Source organism: Thalassophryne amazonica, chromosome 14, assembly GCF_902500255.1.
Source record: "Thalassophryne amazonica chromosome 14, fThaAma1.1, whole genome shotgun sequence".
In the NCBI taxonomy this organism is placed as follows: Eukaryota; Metazoa; Chordata; class Actinopteri; order Batrachoidiformes; family Batrachoididae; genus Thalassophryne; species Thalassophryne amazonica.
In genome coordinates this window covers 37,578,444-37,602,332 of record NC_047116.1, presented here as the reverse complement: position 1 = coordinate 37,602,332, position 23,889 = coordinate 37,578,444, and the positions used below count along the sequence as shown (strand labels likewise).

At 41.1% G+C, this 23,889-nt stretch overlaps 1 protein-coding gene across 2 annotated transcripts in view; it reads right to left on the bottom strand.

The window, feature by feature from the left end:
* The window catches only part of kansl1l (KAT8 regulatory NSL complex subunit 1-like), a 58,235-nt gene extending 35,643 nt beyond the window's left edge, over positions 1–22,592 (bottom strand). Inside the window, exons 1-4 of one of the 2 annotated variants that reach the window (XM_034186521.1) lie at positions 22,401–22,592; positions 11,544–12,633; positions 1,244–1,382; positions 889–1,041 (exon numbers count right to left, since the gene is read on the bottom strand). In XM_034186521.1, coding sequence (XP_034042412.1) covers positions 889–1,041; positions 1,244–1,382; positions 11,544–12,541 — 1,290 coding nt within the window. In that variant the 5' untranslated portion in view covers positions 12,542–12,633; positions 22,401–22,592. Of the gene's footprint in view, positions 1–888; positions 1,042–1,243; positions 1,388–11,543; positions 12,634–22,400 lie in introns of both variants that reach the window. The other variant, XM_034186522.1, reaches the window with a different exon arrangement.
* Between the last annotated feature and the right edge of the window lie 1,297 nt (positions 22,593–23,889).

Here is a 23,889-nt window from a genome sequence, read left to right as displayed (position 1 = left end):
TGTAAAATACACAGACACACTTCACCCATACCCATGACCACATACATATTAATAACCATAAAAATATAAATATGTAATAAATACTCAAAACACATTTAAATAAGAGGCACAACAGTTACTGCACATTTATTTACATTTAGCGAGGTAAACTTACACACACTTAGCTCTGCTTTGATGTGTTTGGATGTTAGGGGAGGTGATGGTCTAGTGGTTAAGCAATGGGGTTGAGACCAGAGGATTCAAATCCCAGCCTGACCTTGGCCTTGGCCAAGATCTTTAAGCCCCTAGTTGCTCCCGGTGTATAGTGGGTGCCTTGCACTGCAGCAGCCTGACATCAGGGTGAATGTGAGGTATTGATGTGTAAAGCACTTTGAGCATCTGATGCAGATGGAAAAGTGCTATATAAATGCAGTCCATTTACCATTTATGTTCAATGACAACAAGAAGTAGTTTGGTCTTGAGTTCTTTTTGCCTTGTATAATAACATTGATTTACCCCATTAGTTTCTGCTTGCTAACACAGTATTATAAAAAAAACACTGCAATGAAATTAATCTGAAAACATATTTATATTGCTTGTAATTATGACATGATTATATTCCACGTTATTTATATTTGTTGGTGTGCATGTTTAATTAGTCTGTCTGTTATGCTGTTTTTATGTTCTTTCAATGGAGAGGTTTTTGACATTTTTTTTTAACAATAGAGGACACTGAAATGTTCTCACTGAAAGTAATACATTTTATTATTCCAGTTGTTGTTACTGTTGTTATTAGCAGGCCTATGGACGAGGACTAGACTGATAAATGGAAATTACTAATTGTCTTGGTTCCAGACTTTTGAAACAGTTGGCATACAGCAGATACAAGTAGCTGTTATTCCCTCCTACCTGTCTCTCTATGTTCTGGAGAAGTAGTGCAGGACAGCAGTATTCATTGTCTTGGTCCAAGGCTGCACAGGACAACCCTGCAACATCTGTCAGCAGAGTCTGCTGGATCTGTCTGTCTGTCAGAGGCTGGCACTCTGCCAGCACCACGCCACACTGACTCACATGAACACAGAGAGATGACACGGTTCAAATTTATGTTTTCGGTCAAACCGACCTGAGGCCGCGCTGACACAGCCTGTTATCCTGCTGCAGTGACTGCACAGCAGGGGAACTATAATTCAATTCAAGTAATGATCATAAATACTCTGCATGACTGCCCTTCCATAACGTGGCTCCAGTTGACTTTTGGACTCACCTTGTTGGCTCTGATGCACTGGTGGAGCTCTCCCAGCTGTTTTATCCTCTCATGCAGCTCAGACATTTGCAGCTGTAACCAGCTCCACCTGCTGCCCAGTTCTGCTCTTTCTTCCAGCCAGCGCATCTCACAGCTGCTGCTGCCGGAAGGAGGTAAAGGAAAAACTATTATAACTAGAAGGCTCTCAGAGAGTGCATACTTCCTCCAATGTCACATGTGCATGTTCTGAAAAACATTGCATGTTATGGATCAAATTCAAAATCAAACCCCTCACTTTCCAGGACTTATTTCCTGGAACATTATCTGTCTACTCTACAAATTTCATTGAAATCCATTCATTACTTCTTGAGTTATCCTGCTAAGAGAAACACACACACAAAAAATAGGAAAAACACCACTGAAAGCTTACCTCCTCTGTGGTGGTACTAATGTGTAAATGTTGTCATCTCTTCTTAATCTCTGATCCAATTATTCCATTCTCTCAACAAAATCACAACCAGATACTTTGTACTATAGATATTGGAAAAACTATGTCCTGTTATAAGCATAAGTATTTAGACAATGAGCTGTGCAAATTTTAATTCTAATTCTGCATCCTGTTTATTACCTCGGTTCAAAATTCAACTCTAATTCAAAAGCTGAATTTTTGTACAGCCCTGATTTGATTGTGATACAATTTTTGCAATTTTGCCACAGTGGAGTTGAAATGACACAATCAACATGTGATTGCAGTGTAGAGTTTTGACTTCAATTCAAAGGGTTTAACAAATGTATCACATTCACCATTTGGGAGTTACAGCATTACATTTTGTTTGTAGTCAATGACTGCCTAAAGTCAAGAACATCACCAAATGCTGATTTTCTTCCATTGAGATGGTTTGTCAGGCCTTTCCTACAGCCTCCTTCATTTGATGCTTCTTTGGGGGTCTTACTGCCTTCAGTCATTGAAAGCATGTTCTGTTGACTGACTTGGCTACTGAAGAATATTCCATCTATTTGCCTTGAGGAGCTCTTATATCTTTGGCAGTACGTTTTGCGTCATTGTCCATCTGCATTTTGATGCTCTGTAATATCAGTTTGGCCGGTCTTGGTTGAAACTGAGTAGATAGTATTGCTCTATACAGTTCAGAACTCATAACACTACTTCTATCAGCACATGCCAAAACGTTACCTCCACCATGGTTGACAGACGATGCGGTAAACAATGGCTCACGAGCCATTTATTTCCTGCTCCATACTCTTCTCTTGCCATCATTCTGGTGCAAGCTCATACTATTTCCAATGTACTTTGTTCTAGAACCAGGCAAGCTTTTTTAAGAGGCTTTCTAGAGAAGCCTTATCTGTCCATCCAGTTCTTGAGGGTCACCAGTGATTTACATACATTATTGAAGGCATCCTTTGACTATAGACTCTGGCAATGATACACCTCCCTCCTCCACAGTGAACTTGACTTGGTTACATTTTGTGACATGGTTTCACCAAAAAAAGAATCCTGCATCAAACTGCATGCCAGCCTTTCTTATGCCCTCTAAAAATGAAGAAGCTATGAATAAAATGGCTGTAATAGTTTAGTGTTGCATTTTTATTTAAACCCTTGAATTAATTTCTGGACATTTACAATTTGTTTTATCAAATGACCCTGACTGTGACTGTAGCATATACTTTCAACTTTGCACCACCCTGGTACCCTTCTGTCTGCAAACTGCTTAGTGTCCAAACAGTAAGGACTAAACCACAGAAGCCTATGTAGGGCACAGATATAAGTGTGTGTCTTGATGTTTCCAAGGCACTGTTTTGTGCTGTTACCATTTGTCCTCTGTGTGTGTCATGTGTGTGGCGAGCTGGATAAAGCAGGGCAATGGTTGCTATGACAGTCCTCTTGGACCTTGGCTAGGACGGGGAGGGACGACCCCACTTCAAATAGTGAAATCAGTGAGCAGCGCTTCAAATACATGACTCCCTTAAACAGCTGTTATTTTAATAGTCAAAAAAATTACGTTTCCTTGACAGCGTCCAGTTAAACACATTTAATGGTTAAAAGGAAGGAAGCATTTGCAAATTAGTGGGAAGTGCCAATTTTTCTCAGAATGATGCTCAAAATCAAACAAAATCAATCAATCGTCAAGCTCAAAATGCATGTACCAACATGCAGGACCAAAAACAATAACCCCACGCATGCTACTGCACAGATGTAAAAATACATATTCAGAATTAACAGACAGTAAATGACCAACAAAAAAAAGTCATAACTTCCCCTCTTGATATGGTTGATTTTTATTTTTTCTAAACATCCAGGGAGACCAGCTGATAGACACGCACTATCTTGTCATGTTATTCATTCAATCATTCTCTATACCCGCTTACTTCAATCAAGGGTGCTGGAGTGAATTCTACCAGTCAAGGGTGAGAGGCAGGGTACAACCTGGACAGGACACCAGTCTATCGCAGAGCCTCAGGTAGACAGGTGGACAATGGCAAAAAAAAAAAAAAAAAAAAAAAAAAAAAATGTATTGGGTACTTTATTTTAATATGACCTAACACTGGCTAAAACATTTTGAGACAAAATGATGAAAATTCCATATCCCACAATGTAAAAGTAAATAAAAAGTATCCAGCATCTACATTCAGATCAAAGCAACACCAGAACATAATAATACTAATCGTTCCATCGTAATTTGTGGCACCTTGATGAAAACCTTTTGAGTGATCCTACAAAATGTGAGACAGGGAGACAAATGTCAGTGATTGTCAGCTTCTAGGCAGAGATAAGCCTGACAGGAGGAGAGAGATTTGAGGCCTGGGAGCATTACATCCACCACACCATGGAACTGCCTCAGGATCCGGACTGCAACAACCCACCCCCACCTTTAGAAAGTAACCATCTATCTGTGACAGCCAGGTAGGTGAAACTTGGGCACTTCCTTGGCTTCTCCAGCCACTGTTGCCATGAACACTGAGGCACACGTGTGCTGGATCAAGCACAGAGACACACACACCACTGGGCCAAAATGTCATAGCTGACATTCCCTCATAATGCAAGTAGGGTACTCTTTTGACTCAAAGTCATTCACGGGGTACCAAACAATCCTCCGAAAAGACAGAGTACAAAATACATCCAGTCATCATCTTAGGTCAATGGTTTGTGTCCAGGTCTCACAACCACACAGTAAGACAGGAAGCTCCAGGACCCTAAAGACGTGGACCTCCTTTCTTCTGCAAAAATACTGGTATCACCAAACACCTCTGTCCACCAACCTCATGACTCCAAAAACCATTCCCAGGTGTCCATCTTAAAGACTGAGAACCCAGAGACACAAATGTCAGTGAACGCATGGAGAAGTTTAACACTTTCGCTACATACAGATACATTTCTGATGGCTGAGTCCATGAAGTCATTAAAAGGCTGGATCTTGATAAAAGACAATTTCAAACAGTTTTCATTTCAGTAATACTTAAAAAAAAAAAAAAAAAAACCTACCAACAATCTCTGTCTGGGTAGAAATGTAGATTTTTCCATTACCTGGCTGACACAGAGACAGGCTCCAGCCTGTGGAACCCGGATATCATCCCTGGAGCTCCAAATCCCCTTTTTGAACAGTTAAATGGTCTCTTTCAAAGACACTAAAGCTGTTGGGTGTGTCCAACAATTTAATTTTCCAACACTTATCCTTTCAAGGATTCTCCAGTGCAGAAAAAATTCAAGCATACTGGAACACCGAAAATGAACACGAGCTGGACTTACGAAGAAAAGCCAGTGAAAGCATGTGGATTTAAAAAGAAACTGCTCAAGCATGTATGTTTCTGAATTTTACTGCCACACACACATATACCATATAAATAAAGCAAGAATGTGCAGGAACTAAGACAACCTGGCAAAAATGGCCATAATCCGGTCGCAGTTGGGATGGAAATAGGTGTGTAGACTGTGGGAGGATCCCGTCCAAACTTCCTCGTCCACACCTGCACGATCGCATCCAAAGTGTATTTAGAAAACCTTTAGACAGTTGACACAGACTGCTGTCAGAAGGCCATAAAAAACTCTGAAGACTGCCGGATGTCCAAATGCCTGGATGGCAAACACGGGACCAGAGTGGGGGGCAGCGCTGTGTTCCTCCCTTTGCACAGGACCTACCGGTACTGGACATCAGAGTACAATCATCAACGTATGGACCAGACTCATGCCATATGTGTCCAAGCCGGCATTGGTTCAGTCACTCACTCACTCATGCAATCATATCTGCACTCGTCCTCTCCTTCCCAGCACTTACTGACCTCATGTGTGTGTGCGTAGAACAGGTACTGAAATGATGAAATGATCGCTCAGTGTCTGTGTTCATAATAGTTGAATGAGCCACTACGTGCAGGGTGGACATGCGCGTGTGTACCGCTGTCAGCCACTGGACACCATTTGCTGCTAAACTTTGCTGGCAGTGGGCCAAGCTTAACACTGGCCAGGGTCCAGTGGAGGTGGACATACCTGGCACAACATGCCGGTAGGCTTTGCCATGACCGATCCATCTCAGAGGTCAATCAACCGTGATCAGATACTTTGAAATGCTGTTGTGATGCCATCAGAATATGTAGATTGCGATCAGATGGCGCACAAACTGCGCGTAGACTGCTGTCAGATGTGCGTCCCATCTCGATGTCTGTCTGTCTTCAGACTGCACCTCAATACTTCTCGACTGTAGCTGGATGTGTCATTCTGACACCATTCAGCCTCAATCGGCGGTGTGATGGGAATATTATGTTAGGATGCCTCAAACTGGCCACACAAAATTCACAAAAAACAGCTAGTTTTGAAATAAGCAAACAGAAGTCCTGTGTTCCTTAAACAGTCAGAATTTAAGCATATTTATATTATTTTGAAAGTACCAACTGACTGTTTTAAATCAACCATACTTTAAAAAGTCACATCTTCTACAAGAGGTGAAAAATATAGAAGTCACAACATAATTAATACAACTAGATTTCCCAGTTTCTGCATTTTGACTTAACTCTGGAAATTCACAACTTCAGCTCTATTTTTAGATGTTTTAAGGGTAATTTGTTTTCCACTTGGGACAAAAATAAGTTTAAACCACACGTTAATTATTTTCTGCCCCTCCTGGGCTGTTGACTCTAATTACTCTTTAGAGAGCAGCAAGTGAAGAGGATGGCTAGGCTAAGGCAAGCCGCTAACTGTATAATCAGTCATTTCAAAGAGTTTATTAAAAATTAGTGAGGTAAATGTGTGCAAATTGGGCTCTGCATGGAAGCGGTCCATGGAACCAAACAACTCTTATGGCATTTTTATGGTTGTGGCAAAAATAAGCAGCTTACTCTAAATTGTTATTACTTTGTCAGTGACATATATTAGCCGGTTAACCTCTGCTTGCTGGGGTGGGTGTTTCTGTTCGAAATAAATGATGAGCAAAAAAGTCAAAAGATGCTCACAAAACATCTAAAAATAGAGCCTGTTTTTTCTTTTTTTTACAAAAAAGACAAGATACAGAGCTATGATGGCACAGAATGAATAGGATGTCATAGATTCTGTCAGCAAATTAGTTACAACTTGAGCAGGGGGAGGGAGAGAGAGAGAGAGAGAGAGAGAGAGAGAGAGAGAGAGAGAGAGAGAGAGAGAGAGAGAGAATGTGTACTGCTGTGTGTTGTGAAAACACACACTACACATTCACCCTATAAACCAAACTGTGTGCCAATTGAAATATGTGGCAGGTTTTCAGTCGTTGCACAGACCTCACATACTGAGAGATGACGTTCCAAAACTCACACCCACATGCTTTCCAATTTATACCATCTTAGTTCAATCCCATCTTTTGATCTGCCCTATAAACAGCATTCATTTATAAAAAAACAAACAAAAAAAACAAAACGGGCACTGTAGCTGGTGTCTGCACAGTAAGGTTCAGTTCCAACTCAGTCCAGCTGTAAAGCAGAACAAACCTGTTGGTAATGAGCTGAAAGTGAACTTCAATCTTGAGCTGGTTTTTAATGTGACAATGTGAGAAATCATAAGATTTACTTCAGTCAGTCTGATCATGTACAGCAACATTACTTCCAGTGACCTAGGAGAAGGGCAGAGGTGGAGGGATCAACTCCTGGCAAAAATTATTGACTCACCACATGTACAGAATGTTCACCCAGCTTTCTTCCAAACATTTTCGGTGTGGGAAATAATCAAATTACAGATATGACATAAATCAAAATTTGTCCCATAGCTGAACATTCCAACTTCATGAAACATCACTCAAATAAATTAAATCTGATTATTTGAATCAATGACATATTGTTTTCCATGTCAAGTGGAGGGAAAAAAGTATAAAATTGTTTAATGTTGAAGGAAATCTCATCGAATCACACTGTTTCCATTTCTATAACAAAAACTAACACAAGTCTAAAAATGTAGGTGAAAGAGCAGTAAATTCAAAGACAGAAAATAATTATAAAACTCCCCAAATATGGAGGTCCAACACTGAGTGTGTGAAAAGATATTGGTTTGTCCCAGTCAGCTATGTTGAAGGTTTTAAAAGGAGAATATATACATGTAGACCACAGGATTAAAAAAATCAGGAGAGAAAAGTAAAAATAAAATGCCTTTACAACTGAAAATGCACAATGAAAGAAAACATGTGTAGAAACAGGACTCAATGTTTGTGACAGAACTGTAAGAAATCAGCTGAATGAAAGAATAGTTTGCTGATGTTAATGTCAAATTCCAGAACAAAAGAGTGTGAAGATTTTTGTGAGGAAATGCAAATCAACTCAATGTCACGGCCATCTAACGGTCCAGATCTCAATCTGCTCAATCTGACGGAAAATATGTCATGGAAATTAAGAAAATCAGTCCATTAGGAGCCTCCATCCTCCAAAGCTGTTCTGTACACCACTATTTAGGAAAGTTGGAACCAGCTTAATGGAGAGTATTGTTTTTCATTGAGAGTGTTTTTCATGGAGAACATTGTTTTCATTAGTGAAGTTCATGCCTTAAAGCCGTGGTGCTCAGTCTGGTCATCAAATACCAGGATTGAATACCAATGCCTGGAGGAAGAACAACATAATACTGTGATTTTTTGGGGGGATGGTTCCACAATTTTCTCATCATTGAGAGGCAATTTTCTTTCTACACTCAACAAAAATATAAACGCAACACTTTTGGTTTTGCTCCCATTTTGTATGAGATGAACTCAAAGATCTAAAACTTTTTCCACATACACAATATCACCATTTCCCTCAAATTTTGTTCACAAACCAGTCTAAATCTGTGATAGTGAGCACTTCTCCTTTGCTGAGATAATCCATCCCACCTCACAGGTGTGCCATACCAAGATGCTGATTAGACACCATGATTAGTGCACAGGTGTGCCGTAGACTGCCCACAATAAAAGGCCACTCTGAAAGGTGCAGTTTTATCACACAGCACAATGCCACAGATGTCGCAAGATTTGAGGGAGCGTGCAATTGGCATGCTGACAGCAGGAATGTCAACCAGAGCTGTTGCTCATGTATTGAATGTTCATGTCTCTACCATAAGCCGTCTCCAAAGGCATTTCAGAGAATTTGGCAGTACATCCAACCAGCCTCACAACCGCAGACCACGTGTAACCACACCAGCCCAGGACCTCCATATCCAGCATGTTCACCTCCAAGATCGTCTGAGACCAGCCACTCGGACAGCTGCTGAAACAATCGGTTTGCATAACCAAAGAATTTCTGCACAAACTGTCAGAAACCGTCTCAGGGAAGCTCATCTGCATGCTCGTCGTCCTCATCGGGGTCTCGACCTGACTCCAGTTCGTCGTCATAACCGACTTGAGTGGGCAAATGCTCACATTCGCTGGCGTTTGGCACGTTGGAGAGGTGTTCTCTTCACGGATGATGCGAAGGAGATGTGTTGCACTGCATGAGGCAAATGGTGGTCACACCAGATACTGACTGGTATCCCCCCCAATAAAACAAAACTGCACTTTTCAGAGTGGCCTTTTATTGTGGGCAGTCTAAGGCACACCTGTGCACTAATCATGGTGTCTAATCAGCATCTTGGTATGGCACACCTATGAGGTGGGATGGATTATCTCAGCAAAGGAGAAGTGCTCACTATCACAGATTTAGACTGGTTTGTGAACAATATTTGAGGGAAATGGTGATATTGTGTATGTGGAAAAAGTTTTAGATCTTTGAGCTCATCTCATACAAAATGGGAGCAAAACGAAAAGTGTTGCATTTATATTTTTGTTGAGTATATCTTACATTTGGAAAACAACATTTTATTAATTCTAATACTGACATTCAGTTGGTTTGAGGGATGCTTGAAGAAGCCAAAATGTTCAGCTGGTGAACAAAACTGCTGTCATGTCTGTAATTTGTTTACTTGCTACAAACTAAGAAAGAACATCACGTGGGGGGTCCATTATTTTTGTCAGGGGGTGTATGTAATCCCCCCTGCATGGTTGCTGGTCTTTTCAACTATGTACAAAATATATCAAAAGGTACTGGATAGATTGAAATGAAATTTACTGCGTCACAATCTAATCAACTCTTTCCAACCTAAGAGCTTTTTTCTTCATAAAATTATCTCAAATTCCATCTTGTAATTGTGTGTTGTCATTTATGAAAAAAGCAACGTTTCCCTTACCTTTACAGAGGGTCTGAAATTTCTGTAACTATATTGCAGGGCTATTCCACAGGGCATTATCCTACTACGATTGCCCACAATCCAAAAAAGTGCAAAAACGGGATGAAATAGCTTATTCTGGCTTACCTCCTAACAAGCTGACTTATAAAGTGCAGCTGGCAACTGGTTGGCTTATAAAGTGCAAACCTGGCAACCCAACTGAAAACAAAAGAAAGCAGCTGTGCCCTTGGCCAGACATGCTCAAGCTGTTCAACTTTGAACAAAAACCGCAACAACCATGGCTTTGGCTTCAAATTTTTTCCAAGTCCTAGTCACTACGACTACCCCATTTAAAGACATCTGAACATGACTGAAGCCGTTAAGACTATGAATACCTGGAAGTTACTATGTATTATCAACGATTTCAAGAATCTGGATGAGAATTTTAAACAGTTCAACAATTTGATCCAGATTTCAAATCTGGTGCTGACAATGGCCAAAACTACTACTGATAGCAAGTTTTTTTTTTAAGATTGGCAAAGATGGTTCAAGAAGCTACTGTGAGGCTTCAAAACGTGGCCCAATTTGATATTCAGTTATTCTCTTATTATTATTATATCTCGGGTATGGGAATCTATTAACAACTTTGAACAATATGTCAGTATTATAAGAACACTGAATCAGATTGACTAGCATTCTCTTATTATATAAAAATTGATAGAACTGTCAGTCAGTTAATTTGGATCATCTGTCTTCCTGCACCTTTAACTGTGTGGTATAATAAAGTCGCTGCCTCTGGAAGTCACCTTTGGGACATTATAGCATAATAGGCAATATATAACGGCTGAGTGGATCCTTGTCATTTGATTGGTGGGTTGTATGTCACGTGACATGATTACTCATACCATTTGCCATTGTGTTTCATTTACCGTGCAATAGTTCTTTTTAGCGTGCAATTTTGGTGCTGTATGAAATGTGCTATTGCACGCCCTGACCACTGCCCATGCTCACACTACCAGGGGCAGTGTTTAGCTAAACACGGCGGAGTTTGTTTTGCTGGCCGACGATGATTTGAAGGAGCTAATTGACGCTGCTAATTCTTCTAACACACACACACAAAAAAACAAATCCACTACGCTGTAAGGCATGAAGAGCTGTTAGGATGAAAAGCTGGACAAATTTCTGATGTGATTTTTCGCTGGACTGAGGAATTACACTGTCTTTTTTTGGTTGTTGGAAGTACATGAAGTCAGTGCACGGCATCACGGACTACATCGTTAGAAATATTTTTTAACTATCTAACTGTTTTTCCAAGTTGACTGAGAACAATTTTGGACTGCTATTTAAAGTTCATGTTGGAGTGTTGACATCAAAGCACCAGTGGAACACCAAATGTACTCGTAAGTCCCTTTTCTGTTGTTTAGAAATTAATAAAATGACGATGTATTTTAGCCATAATATAAAACAAATAATGAATGTTTTTTCATTCTTTCAATGGAACAAATATTTAATTCGGTGACAGCTGGAACATACCATTCAATGAGGCGAAGCCGTGTTGAATGGAACATTCTATCTTTCACCTCATGAAATTTTCGTACCATCGAACTCATAAACATTTGTTATTTATATACTATTGGACTGCAACACAAGCCACCAGATTTTAGCTATATGAACTTTCTGGCTACTCACGCTTGTGAATTGGATCCTGTGTGAAACCTGTCATCTGCTGGCTCCTCATCTGAACTACTGGTGGCCGTAGCCTCGGAGTCCAAGGATTCCTGTAGGTGTCTCAGGGCCGCTGTACTGGAGTGTCCAAAGTCTAAGAGCTCCGTCCAATATGATGAGGCTCCAGATGACTCTTGCTCAGGAAAACAGAGTTTGCTACCCGCTGATGGAAGAAATTTCTCAGGAGACAGGGAGTCAAAAGACACCGTTTCAGTTTGGCAATGCCTCAGCAACTCGTCCAGCTGATGACTGTAGTGTTGGACAGTGTGGTGCCCTATCTGAATTTGCAGTGTCCTCTGCAGCTCCAAAGCTCGGTTTTGCAAAGCTGCCTGCCTAGCGAGGTGCCACTGTATGCGCTCCTTCACAGCTTCCTCTGGCACACCTTCAAATATTGGCTTGTCACATTCTGACTTACCAGCACTGGGCTGCACTGGGGAGATAGGAGGAATTTCAAATCCTGCTACTGCTTCTTGGGTCAATAAATGTGTGGGTTTAAAGACAGAAATGTGGTCATTAGTAAGATGAATAGTGGAGTGATGCACATCCTCACTGTCTGGCCCACAGTCTGGAGCAGCACTGGATCCATGCAGTGGAAAAGGCGCTTTGCCATTTTGGCCTGGCATTGGAATTAAAAATACATCCAGTGTACCTGGAATTTCTGAATCATCCCGATAGGAATCTTTCATGCTTCCACTGAGGGACAGAATGTTGAAGAGGGATCCTGGGCTGGGGAGGAACGCCATCTCGCACTGGCTGGCTGATCCCTCCAGAAATGGAGGAAGGACAGAACTGGCTAAGATGTCCAAGAGATTTTGGGAGAAGTAGGGGTCCAGAGAAGGAATCAGGGAGGGGTTCAGCAACATTTTCTGAGGATGAACATCCTCTAATGTTCTCATCAAAGTTTTTGGTTTATCTGAGGTCATGTTGACAGAGATGTGATGACAAGTGGATCCCATGGACATCTTTAGGAAGTTTTGTTTGGGGTGGAACCATACCTCCTTATGACCCACTGATGGTGGTAGCAGATGTCCCAGAGAACACTACCAAAGGTTATCTGTCAATGCCCAGGAAGAAAAAAAAGTGTTATCATTTCTTCCTATGAGCACCAAAAAATATCTTGTAGCTACAGTGGCACAATTCTCACCTTTCTGGATATGGGAGCATAACTGTCAACAGCATGACTTCAAAATCACACTTATTGTACTCATCACAATGAGGAAAGGTCATAAAATATTACCATTCAGTAAAAATCAGTTATGTGACATAATCTTCAATACTTGCATTCATTCATGAGCCTGTTAGCTCAACACCGTCTCCCCTCAGTTTGAATTATTGCAAAAAAAAAAAAAAAAAAAAATCCTAATGTATTTTATAGTGTTGCAACTAACAATTATTTTTAAGAACTGCATGTGTGTGGCTCTTTCGCCATCTAATAAATGCTCAAAGTGCTTTGTAATGATGTCTCATATTTACTTCCCCAGCCAAGGACGGTACCCATTTTTACAGCTGGGTAAACTGAGACAGCGTAGATAGACTAAGTGTCTTGCCCAAACACACAGACAGGCAACATGAGTGGGATTCAAACCCATGTCTACATATTGGCAGGCCAGTTTCTTGTCCACAGAGCTACCTACTCTGCAATTTTCATGATCAATTTTTGCCCCTTCAGCTGCTCCCGTTTATTCTGAGTCACAACCAGATACAACCAGATCCGCATTGGTATTTGCCACAGGTTTTACACCGGATGGCGTCCCTGGCTGCTCTAGCTTCCATCATCAATTAATCTGTTGATTTTTTTTTTATTAATCCACTAGTTATTGGGTTTATAAAATATTTCAAAACAATAAGTGTTTCTTAAAGTCTAAGATGATGTTCTGAAACTGTCTTGTTTTGCCCACAACCTAAACCCAATAAAATAAATAAATAATGAATAAATAAAATATTTATACTCAAGAAGCTAAAAGAATCTGAATGACGTGTACCCGCAAAAGAAAATGTTGCCTAATTAAATTAGCTACATACATTTATTAAGTGACATGTTAGTGAGGCCCAGCAGGAGATGCTGTGCATGTGGTAGTCAGTAGGCCTCACTCCCAACAGCCAAAGGGTACTCTGGCAATTCAGGCCAGAGCCCAGGTTTTAGTCGACTAGTCAGAGTGTCCGATTCTCATACCAGAAACTGCGTGTTGGCGTCCCGAGTGGGAGGAGTCAATCACAATGAAGAAGCAGAGACACCAGCTGCTACATTAGCGAAAGGCTAGTCATCTTTAGCTTAAATGACTCATCAAATTCATGACTAACATGAACTGGCTGACACGTTCCCTCAATGAAAATTAGGGTGTGCCTGAGTAATGAATCATATTAGTAACAAACTTTAACTCACTGACATGTTAGCTAAATGCTAACTGCTGTTAGCCTGAGTAACTGACTAAACTCACAACCAACATAAATTCATAAATGAATTATACGTGAGATGAACTGTACAATTGTACATGAGCAAATATGCAGATAAAGTGAAAGTGCTAGACATAAATCTGTTAATAACTCAAGGTAAAATAGGAACATTATGTTAAGCTATCAACCGTGTGTTCAAATATTATTGCTGTATTTCTGCCAATGGAGATTAGTTTCACCAGAAACTGAAGCGTTAATTGCAAAAGAAAACATTCAATTTTGTAGTGGGCATCCATTAAAAAATAAAAAATATAAATCAAAGACCTTTGTATTGTAATAAAATAGTGTGCTGTTAAATCACAGCTAACGTAACCAGATGGGGTTGATATGGTTGAAAGGCCTGTTGTGCTTCAGCGGAGTTAACTTTAAAGCTACAGTATATACACTCCGGCATGTTTATTAGCAGAAATGGAATAAATTAGTCTTTTATATCGACATAGGAGCGGGCCCCTTCATGGCGTTTACCATCATGATATAGAAAAGTCCCACAGAGACAGAATTACTCCACCTTTTTGCACGTTTCATGGCCAGAAGACAAGAAAAAGAAGAGGGATCAGTGGTTGCTTTCCGTTTTTGTCTGCTGGTTGCTAGCGCAGGCTAACAAGTTTGAGAACTAGTGGTGGGAGAATATGCACAATGTCGCAATGTTTAATTTTACAATATGAGGATTTTTAAACTCCAGAATCAATATAATTCAAACTCAAGTGCTATTTGAAACAATATGGACATGCAGTTCTGCTTTCAATAAGTAGAGGGCGCAATGACATGTAGGCCAAATCTGAGTTTTCGTAAATGTCATGTTCATTTCAAACAAACAGAAGAAAAATAATGATAATAATGATAATAATCCAAACTAAGACTGCAAGCAGTCATATACGGGCCCTCGTTCCGCGCAACCGCCTACCCAGGCCAGTGGGTGCCCTTGTGACCACATGTGAGCATGTGCATGCAGGGGCAACCACTCATCACACAGTTAAAATTTTAAACAAATCATACAATGCATCAAGGAGTTATGACATGTTGATTGTTCATCCACTAGGGGGCACTCAGTGTACAAACAGAGGGGCTGGGTGTGTTCAGGAGCAAACCGTCATCATACATGTGAAGTTTCAAGTCAATCAGGCAAAGCATGAAGGAGTTATCATGACTTGATGTTCCATGGCAAAGGGTCAAAATGGCGGCACCATAGTGGCCACACCCTTCAACATAGAGAAAAGCTTTCGATAACTTTTGGTCAGTGTCATCTCTGGATGCTGTCAAAGAAATTTGAAGTGCATTGGACAATATCCCTAGGAGGATTTCGTTCAAATACAACATGTGGAAATCATTTCAAAATGAGAAGAAAATTCAAAATGGCCGACTTCCTGTTTGGAGTAGACTCATGGTGCAAGAGACTTTTTTGTACGTCTATGCAAGTCACATGTGTACCAATTTTCATGTCCCTACTCCAAAAATAACCCTATGGGGAGGGGTTTTTGAAATTTTCAAGGGGGCGCTATTGAGGCACTTTGCCCCGCCCATGGGCGAGGCCCCTATGAATTGTAGGAGGTTGTCATGCTTGACCTGTGTATCAATTTTCATGATGATATGACAAAATTAAAGCCGTCAAAAGGAAGAACGTAATTTCATGACAAAGGGGCGATATTCGGTACACCTCCACACAGAAGCCGTTACTCGTAAGTTCACGGCGATCATCACCTATGTTCACCAACTTGTTCTGCATGTTTTAGAAGTGGAAGGAAGTTGATGGTGTTAAGTATGTAACATCAGTACCTGTTTAAGTACAATGTTCCATGGCAAAGGGTCAAAATGGCGGCGCCATAGCGGCCACACCCTTCGACATAAAGAAAAGAGTTCGATAAGTTTTGGTCAGTATCGTCTGTGGGTGATGTGGAAGAAATTTAAAGTGCATTGGACAAAATCCCTAGGAGGAGTTCGTTCAAATACAACATGTGGAAATCACGCCAAAATGAGAAGAAAATTCAAAATGGCTGACTTCCTGTTTGGAGTAGACCCATGGTGCAAGAGACTTTTTTGTACGTCTATGCAAGTCACACATGTGTACCAATTTTCATCTCCCTACTCCAAAAAAAAACGTATGTGGAGGGGATTTTGAAAGATTCAAGGGGGCGCTATTGAGGCATTTTGCCCCGCCCATGGGCGACGCCCCTATGAATTGTAAGAGGTTGTCGTGCTCGACCTGTGTATCAATTTTCATGATGATGTGACAAAATTAAAGCCGTCAAAAGGAAGAACGTAATTTCATGGCAAATGGGCAATATTGGGCACACCGCCACACGGACGCCGTTACTCGTAACTTCACGGCGTTCATCGCCTACGTTCACCAATTTGTTCTGCATGTTTTAGAAGTGGAATGAAGTTGATTGGGTTAAGGATGTGACATCAGGACCTCTTAAAGTAAAAATAGGACATTTCCCGCCACCACCGGGGGGCGCTATGGCGCAGGTGGGAACTTAAGATATGTAGACGTTCAGGGCGGAGCCCTCATCATGTTCAGCAAGTTTGAAGGATCTACGATGAAGTATGTGGGCGTGACAGCCATTCGAAGTGAAATGGCGTGCTCCGAAAAGCTCGCCAAAGTTTGAGGACCCCTAGCAGCCACGCCTTTTGACTTAATTAGAATCTTTTGATAACTTTTGATCACCATTGTGTTGTTATGATTTTGACCAAATTTGAAGACAATCGGATGAAATCCCTAGGATGAGTTCGTTCAAATGTAAGTAGTGGAATTGGCCAAAAATGGCAAAAATTTGCTCAAAATCGAAACTTAAAATCAAAATGGCCGACTTCCTGTCGATATTTCATCATGACAGTAAGAGACCTTTTCGTGCGTCCTGGCATGGTAAATATGTGTACCGAATTTCGTGAGGCTACGATGAAAAAAGCCCAATGAGGAGGGGTTTTTGAAAATTTCTAGGGGGCGCTATTTCGCGATTTTTCTGCGACCATGTGCGACGCCCCCAAAATATCGAATTTCGGATCCGGTCGGACAACTTTGGAAAGTTTGGTGAGTTTTTGAGCATGGGAAGAGGCCGAAATTTTGATTTCAAAAGTGAGAATAATAATAATAATAATAATAAATAATAATAATAATAATAATAAACAGCGCAATTACAATAGGGTCCTCGTACGACGTTGCCTACTCGGGCCCTAATTATCAGGGAGTTCTTCCGTACCTGTGTGCTTGCTCTAGGGGTTGGTAAGGTTAGACCTTACTTGCGTCAAGCGCCTTGAGGCAGCTTTGCTGTGATTTGACGCTATATAAATTAATTAAATTAAATTAAAGCCCCATCACCAAAGAAGAAAAATGTGAAAGGAAACAAAATCATGTCCAGCGATGGCATAATTCAATCTACAATCTTACCATTAGATGACACTAAATCCTACATACTGTAGCTTTAATGTTTGTAACATAAACCTTTAATTAAGATCAGACCATCCACTCAATGTTCAGAAACCAGCGTCAGCAGTGAGGCATCATGGTATTCACACCAGATATATCCTTCTGAATTCTCCCCTCCCAGAGACCATGTGGGCGAGTGTCAGTGAGCATGCAGAAGGTCAGACACAGCTGGTTGTGACAAATGTGACATTAAATGAGTCACGCTGTGCAAAATCAGTTGTTATCTACTTTTTACCTTTAAATGGGCTCTGTGTTAAGTTCAACTATTACTCCAGCACTGCTGCATGTCTGTGTCATTTACGGCAGATGCAAAGATGAGAATTATGATTAATCATGTGATGTAGTGGCATTTTGATTCAATGATGTGCACTGTGAAGCCCCGTCGCAATATTACATACAACTCACTCTCTCTACTGGATGAAGGGCTCGAAGGCCATCTGTGCATGTCGGTCAAGATGGAATCACAAACATCACAAAAACGTTTTTATGCTCATGTGAGGTCTTTCAGGTGATTTGATAAATCCTTAATTTGTAAAGGTGGAATGGAAACACGTTTTCCCCCTATTATAGGTCATATGACATACCAGAAAGCATCACGTGACATTGTAAAATACATGATGCTCTCTGTCTGGAAGGAGTAAGCAACTGTGAGCTTGTTAATCTTATAGAAAATGACATTATGGCAGTAATGGATTTGAAGGGTAAAAACAAACAAACAAAGAAATGTCAATATTTCATGGATTTTACCATTCAGTCCCATTTCATCAGTTACTGTCATTTTACTATTGCAGTCGACATTCTGTGCAAATCTATAATGGAAATCCAGCTGCTGTCTGTGGGACAAACAGCTGCTTCCTTTGGAAAGGGGGCGTGGCAAGCATCCATTCATGAATTATTAATATTACAGTGCTTCACCAGCATCTATGTATTTTTGAGTACAAACTTCTAACATCTGCCTCTCTGGGAACCATCATCTTATCGTTGGGGGAGAGGTTTATGTGTCACTGTGTTGTCTGGAGCCTTTGTGCTCCTGGCAAGGTCTCCCATGGCAAATTGGTCTCAGGCCAGGGTCCACTCTAAGAATGATTCACAAAGACTCCACGGACAAACAAGGCAGGGGGAATGTGGCCCAGCCTCAAGGAAGCTCAGGGTCACTGTCTGGAGCCAGGCCTAGACGGAGGGTCCGTCAGCAAATTCATGGTGGCAGGGCTCAGCCTGAAGAGGCAACGTGGACTTTCCATCTCCACCCTGCGAGCTCACCCCCAGCAGGGGAACAACTGTCGGGTGCGCTGTCCCATAGGTGGCAGTGATAGCCGATGGCCTCGGCAGACCAGACCTAGGTGGCAGTGGAATGTCACCTCACTGTGGGGGAAGGAGCCAGAACTTGTGCGGGAGGTGGAGTGCTAGCAGTTAGATCTGGGGGCCTCGCATCTACCCACGGCCTCAGCTCCGGAACCACTCTCCTTGTTAGGAGTTGGATGTTATTCTTCTCTGGAGTTGGAATTAGGTCAGATATGGGCCTCTCTCTCCTAGCCTGTGATTGGTTGGCAGCCGAGATGCTGATGTCAGCCTCACTTTGGTGTGGCGCCAGCGCTGCTCTCCCTTTGGTCGTTTAGGAGTGGGAATTCCCACTCCTAAATGGCTGCCAGTATCCAGCCTAATTCAGGCCAATGTTGCAGACCGAATGGTCCGCCCTTAAAAATTGGTCCACCTTTTGGATCTGCGCATGCGTCATTTTGGACCACAGCAGCATGTCTGAGACGGAGTCTCTTCACCCAAAGCAATTAAGTGGATTAATGGGATTATTAACCACCAGATGATAAAGGTAAAACCTCTTAAATCATTCTAAAGTCAGTTTTAAGCAGAAACAAAGCTGTTTTAAGCAGAAACTCTGCAAAATTCCGTGACGCTTTGAAATGACCGATGCACAGTGAACGCATCAGCTAGCAAGACATTTAGCCGCGGCTTTTATGATAAAATAATGCTGAATTCATGTGGAAATGATTGTTGTACAAAAACTTCAGCTATCTGTCACTGAGATAGATGATGACTGGAGTGCAGTTTGAAGCAGAAATGAGGTGTTAATCCATGAACTGCGTCATCAAGGGGACCGATTTTTAGGGGGACTGTTTGGTCGGCAACACCGGTTGTCAATTTTCGATTTCAATTTCAATTTATTTTCATTTATATAGCGCCAAATCATAACAGAGTTGCCTCAAGGCGCTTCACACAAGTAAGGTCTAACCTTACTAACACCCAGAGCAGCAGTAGTAAGGAAAAACTCCCTCTGAGGAAGAAACCTCAAGCAGACCAGACTCAAAGGGGTGACCCTCTGCCTGGGTCATGCTACAGACATAAATTACAGATCGGGTGTTGGGCTAGAGTTGCACAACAAGTGAGGCACCGGGTGGGTGTGGAAATACTCACGAGCCTAGGGAGGTGTTGCAGGCACATCCAGCTAGGAGGAGACCCGGGGTAACACCTAGGACTAGGTGGAGTGATTATATCTCCACACTGGCCTGGGAACGCCTCAGGATCCCCCAGTCAGAGGTGGTAAATGTGACCTGGAAAAGGGACGTTTGGAATCCCCTACTGGAGCTGTTGCCCACACAGCCTGATCCCGGATAGGCAGTTGAAGAGTGTGAGTTACTTTAACATCTGTTGAAAAGATGGAGGGCAGACTGGGGTAATTCCATATCCGGGGCAATTCCATAACCAGATTTATTTTCTCCTGGTTATGGGTCTTCAGGATTGGAGGGGAGAAAGTCATATTTCAGGTATATTTTATGACAAGGCTGTTGACCTTTCAACGTGTCTGGCCAAAAATATGACAGTTGAGCAGACAACAAAAAACAATCCATATTTTTAGGGTCCAAAACTACACCATCCAAGCTTGCATTTTGGTAAGTATGTTTTATAAACTCTCAAATAATTGTACAGAATTGATATGTTTTCAAAATAAACTATCTAATAATGTAACAATATATATAATATATTGACCTGCAGACTCAGTTGTAAAATGATTTGACATATTTTCAACACTGTGAATGGGGTAAATCCACACCCAGGGGTATGGATTTACCCCAGAGGTAAACAATGGATTGTTAGCAAACACTTAATTTCTTAGGAATACATTAATTGATATGGGATTACTTGCACATATATGTAATGATAAAAAAAGTGAATTTTGTCTTTTTAAATTACTATTTTTTCTGTCTTTCCAGCAAAAATGGTGTGTTTTGATATCCTACTGGAATGTGAAACGAAAATGGGTTTAGCAAGTTGTTGTTTCCTTAAAGTTTAAATTTCAAGATTGACTAAAACATATACGAGGTCTGTGAGAAAAGTATCTGACCTTTTTATTTTATGCAAAAAATATATGGATTTGATTCATATGTTTTTACGTCAGCCAAGCTTGAACCTTCGTGCGCATGCGTGAGTTTTTCCACGCCTGTCGGTTGCGTCATTCGCCTGTGGGCAGGCTTTGAGTGAGCACTGGTCCACCCCTCTCGTCGTTGTTTCATTGCGAGGAAATGATGGAATGATTTGGCCTTTTTTTCCATCAGAATTTTTTCAGAAACTGTTACAGACAGGCAGCTGGAAACCATTCGAAAAATTTATCTGGCTTTCGGTGAAAATTTTACGGGCTTCACAGAGAATAAGGAGTGTTACTACAGCATTAAGGACGGCCCACAATGGCGCACAGCTCGCCGCGCTCCGAGCCGCCATCGAGAGGCAGAAACCACCACATCATTTCTAAATGGATTGCTGTGTGGAGCCGGGACCATCATGTGCAATTTCTCTGGTTATCACAAGAGCTGGACATCAGCCATTTTCCGGCAGATTTCACTTTTAACTAGAAAGCCGCGCGGAGGCTTCGTGCGTCACGACCGATTCGCTGATGAAGCGAGACAAAGGAACACCTCCGTTTCGGAGTGTTAGAGGACAAGTTGGGACATGCCCAGCTCTCCACAATTTCTCTTATACTCACTCGACTGGTAAGCACTGAAAGCCGAGATAGGCATAAAATTGCCTATAAATTTTTCGAATGGTTTCCAGCTGCCTGTCTCTAACAGTTTCTGAAAAAATTCTGATGGAAAAAAAGCCCAAATCATTCCGCCATTTCCTCGCAATGAAACAACGACAACAGGGGTGGACCAGTGCTCACTCAAAGCCTGCCCACAGGCGAATGACGCAACTGACAGGCGTGGAAAAACTCACGCATGCACACGAAGGTTCAAGCTTGGCTGACGTAAAAACATATGAATCAAATCCATATATTTTTTGCATAAAATAAAAAGGTCGGATACTTTTCTCACAGACCTCGTATGACTGAATTTCTGACATTGTTGAATGTTTTACTGTTAACGTTAATGGGGTATGGAACTGCCCCGTTCCAAATTTTATTGAGATTTTTGTAATTTTAATGAATAAATATTATATGCATGTGCAAAGGTGAAGTTCATTTATGTTTTTGTTTAGTAGGTATTGATTGTTTGTTAGAATGATTTTGAATTGATTCTGCTTCCACATGGTTAAAATATTGAAATTTATAAAAGTAGGGTATCACCCGGTCTGCCCCATAATATGTCCCCTTTAAATATATAACAGCTGTTGAGATTTCCTTTTTTTCTAACCCTTCCTTCATGACAAAGACATCAGGGATTAAAAAAAATACAAAGCAGTTTTGTCGAATTCTTTCCAATGCCAATTTTGATCGCCCTGGCGTGAAGCTGTGATTTGTTTTTGTTTTGTTTTGTTTGTTTTTTTTTAAGCCATATCGTAACTTGATCTAATCAGGCAGCGGCAAAAAAGTGGGATCCTCACGTAACATAGTTAGACAGAGAAAAGTAAATTTTGTAACTTAAACTGTCGGTAAAGAACCGAGATTATTTTTGGTGAAAAACACTCCGTCAAAGTCAGGTTAAAGTGAACCTACTCACCTGAAGAGGACCGAAACCGTTCGGTAAACATCCGTTCATGAGAAAAAAAAAACGCGACATAAAACCTCTTTTATTGTGTAGTGATGAAATCAATCGTTATTACTGTGTAGTTATCAAACAGCAAGTCGCTTTTTAAATGTTCTCCTCATCATAACTGTCGCTCTTTCTGACCTTTTTTTCATCAGCAGCCGCCGCGGTCTGAGGAAGGGGGCGTGGCCAGAGCAGTGATGCCTTCAGGAGCGCAGCTTGAGCTCCGAATTCTGGTCATCGCAGAGAGAGTTCTGCTCTTTGATCAAATAGTGCAGCAGATAACACAATATTGACAGTGGAATCGTTCAAATGGTGATGCAAGCACCAAATTCGGCAGAAATACTCCTTAGACATTACTCTTTAAAAAAAAGGCTGGCCACTTGAATGTTCAATAGGCAGCTAGGTAGGGGTCAATTGAGGAGTTACATAGGGGTTAACAATTAAAAATGCTCCAATCATATTGAAAACTATACCACATTATTTGATTAATCATAAAGATTCCAAAAAGGTATAGTTTGGACTATCTGCATCTAAATGTTCTGGTGTTATGGGGTAAAAACAGCAAGAATCGTGACAAAGGTGAATTTCAAAAGTTAAAGTTGCACCAATTTTGGTAAACTGTGGTGCAAATAATTGGTTGAGTTAATAGGGTTTCAATAGTTTGCACATTGTGTTATCCCTAGTTATCATGTTACAGGGTGACATATGTCACATGTCATAGAATCCAAATGGACGTTGACATTGTTTGACCTTTACTTTGGAGACCAAACATTCAACACAGTCAAAACTATTCCATTTATTAATCCTATTCTTGCTGTTTTTACCCCATAACTCCAGAATATTCAGTCGTAGATAGTCCAAACTATACTTTTTTGGACTCTTTATGATCAGACAAATAATGTGGTATAGTTTTCAATATGATTGAAGCTTTTTCAGTTTTTGAGTCCTGTGTAATTCCTCAATTGACTCCTACCTGGCTGCCTATTGAACATTCAAGTGGCCCGTCAGTTTTTTCAAAAAAGTAATGTCTAAGGAGTATTTGTGCCAAATTTGGACTTGTGATGGTAAAGAAGGTAAATTTTTGAGACATCGAATCAAACTGAGCCACTGGTTCAAATAAAGTTTGATCTTTCAAACATTCCTTGTCACAAGACAAAATCAAGGCTGCATAAATTCCATTGGTTTGAACACATCACACCCATTTTGGCATCTTTACCAAAATGGTGTCTGTGAGAGCAGATTTTAAGGTTTTGTTATTGACTTATAAAGTTGTTCATGGACTGGTGCCATCTTATCTGGCCAATCTGGTGAAACCCTACGTGCCGGCCCAGGCTTTGCGGTCACAGGATGCGGGACTTCTCTGTGATCCCAGGGTGAAGAAGAAGCCAATGGGTCATTGACCTTTTTCTTATCGTGCACCCGCTCTGTGGAATGGTCTTCCTGCGACTGTGAGGCAGTC